Source organism: Triticum aestivum, chromosome 3A, assembly GCF_018294505.1.
Source record: "Triticum aestivum cultivar Chinese Spring chromosome 3A, IWGSC CS RefSeq v2.1, whole genome shotgun sequence".
NCBI lineage: Eukaryota > Viridiplantae > Streptophyta > Magnoliopsida > Poales > Poaceae > Triticum > Triticum aestivum.
Window position 1 is genome coordinate 237,714,969 of NC_057800.1, and position 4,273 is coordinate 237,719,241.

At 50.9% G+C, this 4,273-nt stretch overlaps 1 protein-coding gene across 1 annotated transcript; it reads right to left on the reverse strand.

Moving 5' to 3' along the window:
* Positions 1–331: 331 nt before the first annotated feature.
* LOC123058282 (transcription factor CSA) lies at positions 332–2,295 on the reverse strand. Its single transcript, XM_044481056.1, has 3 exons — positions 1,843–2,295; positions 982–1,530; positions 332–820 (listed from the first exon to the last, which is right to left on the reverse strand). The coding sequence occupies exons 1-3, from the start codon at positions 2,078–2,080 to the stop codon at positions 630–632; spliced, it is 978 nt and encodes a 325-aa protein (XP_044336991.1). The 5' UTR covers positions 2,081–2,295; the 3' UTR covers positions 332–629.
* Positions 2,296–4,273: the final 1,978 nt, after the last annotated feature.

Sequence of the window (4,273 nt, forward strand, 5' to 3'; positions counted from 1 at the left end):
GACTCGTCGTTCTTGTTGATGAATGCAACAAGAAAGAAAGAAAGAAAGAAAGGCTCGCCGCTGCGTTCACATACTCGTCGTACGCACCGATCACGCCGGCCCGGCCGGTCCGCTCCTAGTCATAGTCTTACTCCTAGTGCACCGGCTTAGTAAACTGAGTGAACCTTTAATTTGTTTCTCTCTCGCCGTCGCCGGCGGCTGGGTGGGCACCGACAATGGAATGGAATGGACAACAACGGACATATCTAATGCTCGTCGCTGCAGGGGGCAATTTTTACTAGTTATTTTCTTGCTTCTTCGATCGGCACAAACAAATGGAATAGAGACAAGAGGACATGAAACTAAGTTCGGGTTGCCACCATTACATTACATGCGACTTGTTTTAATCCCATCTGAATAAGTACTGTAATCAGCGGCAAAACTGAGGAGAGTGAAACCAGAGAGGTCACATTCATCGCCATAAATAAAACAACTTAACTCCTCATCCTCCTCATCTTCTCCTAGTCTGCTTCTTCTAGACTCTAACCTTGCTTAACTAGCTAGGAAGGATTGGCCGCCTCCCTTAGGATGATGATGATGATGATGATATCGGCCTCCACCTGTACACCGCACCGCCCCGCCCCGCCCGGTCATGTCGAGCCCACGCCCAGGAAGTCGAAGAAGGGCAGGCTGAGCTTGTCGCCATCCTCCTCCTCGTGCTGCTGCTGCTGCCTGCGCTGCTGTTGCCGCGCCGACGAGGACGACGGGGCGGAGAAGGCGGAGCGCGCGCTGGGTGAGAACGCCTGGGTCACGGCGTGAGCTAGCGGAGCCATGTCGTAGCCTGCACCAAAGACCACCATGTCAGTCGGAGTCGGATCAAAACGCTGGCCATGTCCATGTGGAGGACTGACGACTGACGACGCAACAAAACAACAAGAGCTTGGGGCTTGGCGCTTGGGACTTGAGCCTTGAGGGCAAGCATGCAGCGAGGGAGGCACGTACCCTGGTGGTGGTAGAAGCAGGGCACGGCGGCGCTGCCGGAGCTGAGGGAGAGGTCGGTGGTGCAGGTGGACGCCGACTCGTCGGACTCGCCGCCGCTGTAGGCGCGGCTGGCCGTGGCCGTGGCCGTAGCGGCCTTGCTGTACACCCCGGTAGCTATGGCCACCCCCATGGCGAACGGCTGGAGCGGCATGGGAATGGGAGATGCCCCGTGGTGCTGGTACAGGTGCTGGTGCTGGTGCTGGTGCTGGAGGACGACGGCCGGGGCCGGGTGGTGCGGCGCCGGGGCGATGGAGGAGGAGGAAGAGGAGGCGGGCTTGCTGCGGCGGCGGAAGGCGCCGGACTGCTCCCGCTGCCTGCGGGCCATGAGGACGTGCCAGTGGTTCTTGACGGCGTTGTCGGTGCGGCCGGGGAAGAGGCGGGCGATGAGGGCCCACTTGTTGCCGTAGGCGCGGTGCGCCGCCATCAGCCGGTCCTCCTCCTCCTCCGTGAAGGCCCGGCGGTTGATCCGCGGGTCCAGCTGGTTGAACCACCGCAGGCGGCAGCTTTTCCCTGTTGGCCGACATCATCACAAAATAAACCAGGAATCAGGGCGCAGAACCCACGATCACCATTCACCACTGCGTTAACCGCAACACACTCCAAATTACTAGTAAAATGCATGTATTTTACTACAAGAAAGAAAGAAAGAAACAAGTCCAAGAAGTTATCCACACGAAAACAAATAAACGGAAGATGGTCGCAGTAAAAGAAACCAAAGCAGTAGACTAGTTCCGTTTGCGCATTCAATGCATGCATCTTCGAATCCGAAATGAAACAGCATTGCATCGGAGGAACTCCACATAGTATTAGGTTGTTTTATACCTGATCTGCCGTCGAGCTTCTCGGCGATGAGGTTCCAGTTCTGGGGCCCGTACTGGCCGACGAGTTCCTTGAGCCGGGCGTCCTCGGCGGGCCTCCAGTGCCCCCTGGAGCAGAGCTTCCCCTGCCCGCCGCCGCCGTCCTCCGCGTCGTCCACGTCCGCGGCCGCCTCCTCCTGCGGGTACGGCGCCGGAGGCGGAGTCGGAGGGTGGCTGAAGAAGCCGTTCATCTCACGAGCCATTCTTGGTCTCTCTCTCTCTCTGTCAAGGTTCAAGGAGGAGGATTGGAGGGGAGGATGCCTTAAAAGGCGAGGAGCGGGAGGGTGAGTGGTAACGGAAGAAGAGAGGAGAGCGAAAGGGACAGCTTCTTGTTTGCTGTTGATGCCGCTGCGAGGGGAGTCCCTCTCTAATATAGGAGGCGGGAGGGGGAGGAGGAGGCCGCCTCCTCTCTTCTCTTGTTCTTGCTTCGCCACCCGCAACTAAATGCCAAGCAAGAAACCAATTAATGCCTCCTAACTTTAACTTTATATCTCTCGGCTAAGCTAATACTAATTGGTTTTTCTTTTCTTTTCTTTTTCGGTTGTGTAACCTCGGTTTGGTTGGCTTTGGGGGGCTTCGCTTACTTTGAGACTCATGGCAAAAGGGTTGGAAAAGAAGGGCAGAGAGAGAGAGAGAGAGAGAGAGAGAGAGAGAGAGAGAGAGAGAGAGAGAGAGATCGGTGATTTTATGAATGATTCTTTTTTGGGTTCCAGAGGCCACTCGTGTGGGTTTGGGGAGTCCAATCCCAACCACTACCAGGGGCAGGGGCCGGGGTGGAACTCTGTCCCTTGCCACCTTGACAAACCCACCGGAACGCCCCTTCTCCCTACGCGCACCCCGTAGCATACCCAACCCACATTTCTTTCTTCACCACATTACTATGGGATGTGTATCTATATCCATCTCATGCATTTACTACTTCTGCCCCCGTTATTTATGTCAAATATACGCCAATTTTGAGCGCAAGCAGGCTTACACATCCTGTGTTTATGTTTGGGGATATGGCTGGCAGTTGCTATCCCAAGGCTGCAATTTTGGTTACTAGTAATTACTAGTAGATGGAGATTTGAATATATTTTCAGCGCTGCAGAGTCAAATATTTGGAACACCTAAGCAAAGCAAGCAAGCTACCAAGTTTTTGTAACTCACTCATCTACACCTTCCCCCACAAAAGAAAATATCTACACATTTACGTAAGACCAGGGGATTACCTTCCATTCAGATAAGTATAGTAACCGTGGTCAAAGCCTCGACCGAGGTTCAACAATCTATAATGTCCGCCCCCACGAACCACGACGGGAAGGGTAGCAAAAAATGGTTCTGGATATTTTAGAAAAAAAGTAACACAATTTAGTAGGCGACGAATCAGATTTCAGATGGCGCAAGCGACAAGACCTGATTGGTCACATATGCCACTAATAGGTTTAAGTAATCGCAGAGTAACAAACTAATGAAAACGGCAATATATCATGCTAGGTTCAACAATGTCTGTAATGTATGTTGCATGGTGGGTTGGGTCGCAGAAATGGTTCAAACAATTTGGAAGTAAGACAATTTAATAGGCGACCGGCCAGATTTCATATGACGCAGGTGACAAATTTTTTTGTCACAAATAACGGTACGAGGTTTATGTAGTCAACAATAAGCACTGCCGAGGACAACGGGATAACTACTTCATTACTTGGTTGATAACGGTAACCTAACATGTCGTGCTAGATAAAAAGTCGGGCGGATAAGACCAATAGCAATGACTTTAGAAGTTTCCAAATAAGTGATTTCATTATTTTTATAGTTGTAGGCGATGACGCGTGACAAGACCTTGGTTGCAATACGAGGTTTTCGTAATCACACCATTAACACACTAGCGAAAATGACAAGCTAATGAAGTTAGTTTCGCTAACCGGGCACATAGATCAAGACACAAATTTGCAAAGATAAGACCGGTAGCAATGATGAAACTCATGGGCACTAGCACCCATGGTTTATTGATATAGGAGAAGCATCCCTTGTGAGAAACCAGAAATTCGTCCCCGACGTGGCTCGAACCCTGGTTGCTGGAGACGCCACTGCGCTCCCTTGCCACTAGGCTACAGCCTAGTTCTCAAGACCGGTAGCAATGAAATTAAGAGAATTAGCATGGGTAAAAAAATAACAACCCCAATTGGCTATAAATGGTAGTAGGATGTTTCCACGATCACGAAAAGAACACGATAGCGAACATGACAAGCTCCTTCATTGCTCAAGAATCCAATTCATAATTGTAACCGTACATCACGCTAGATACAATTTTGCAAAGCTAAGGCTGAAATCAATGCCTTTATGAACTTCCAAAGAATTTATTTTATTTTCCATGTTTATTTAATTGCAACAAATGACGTAAAACAAACTAGTTTCTC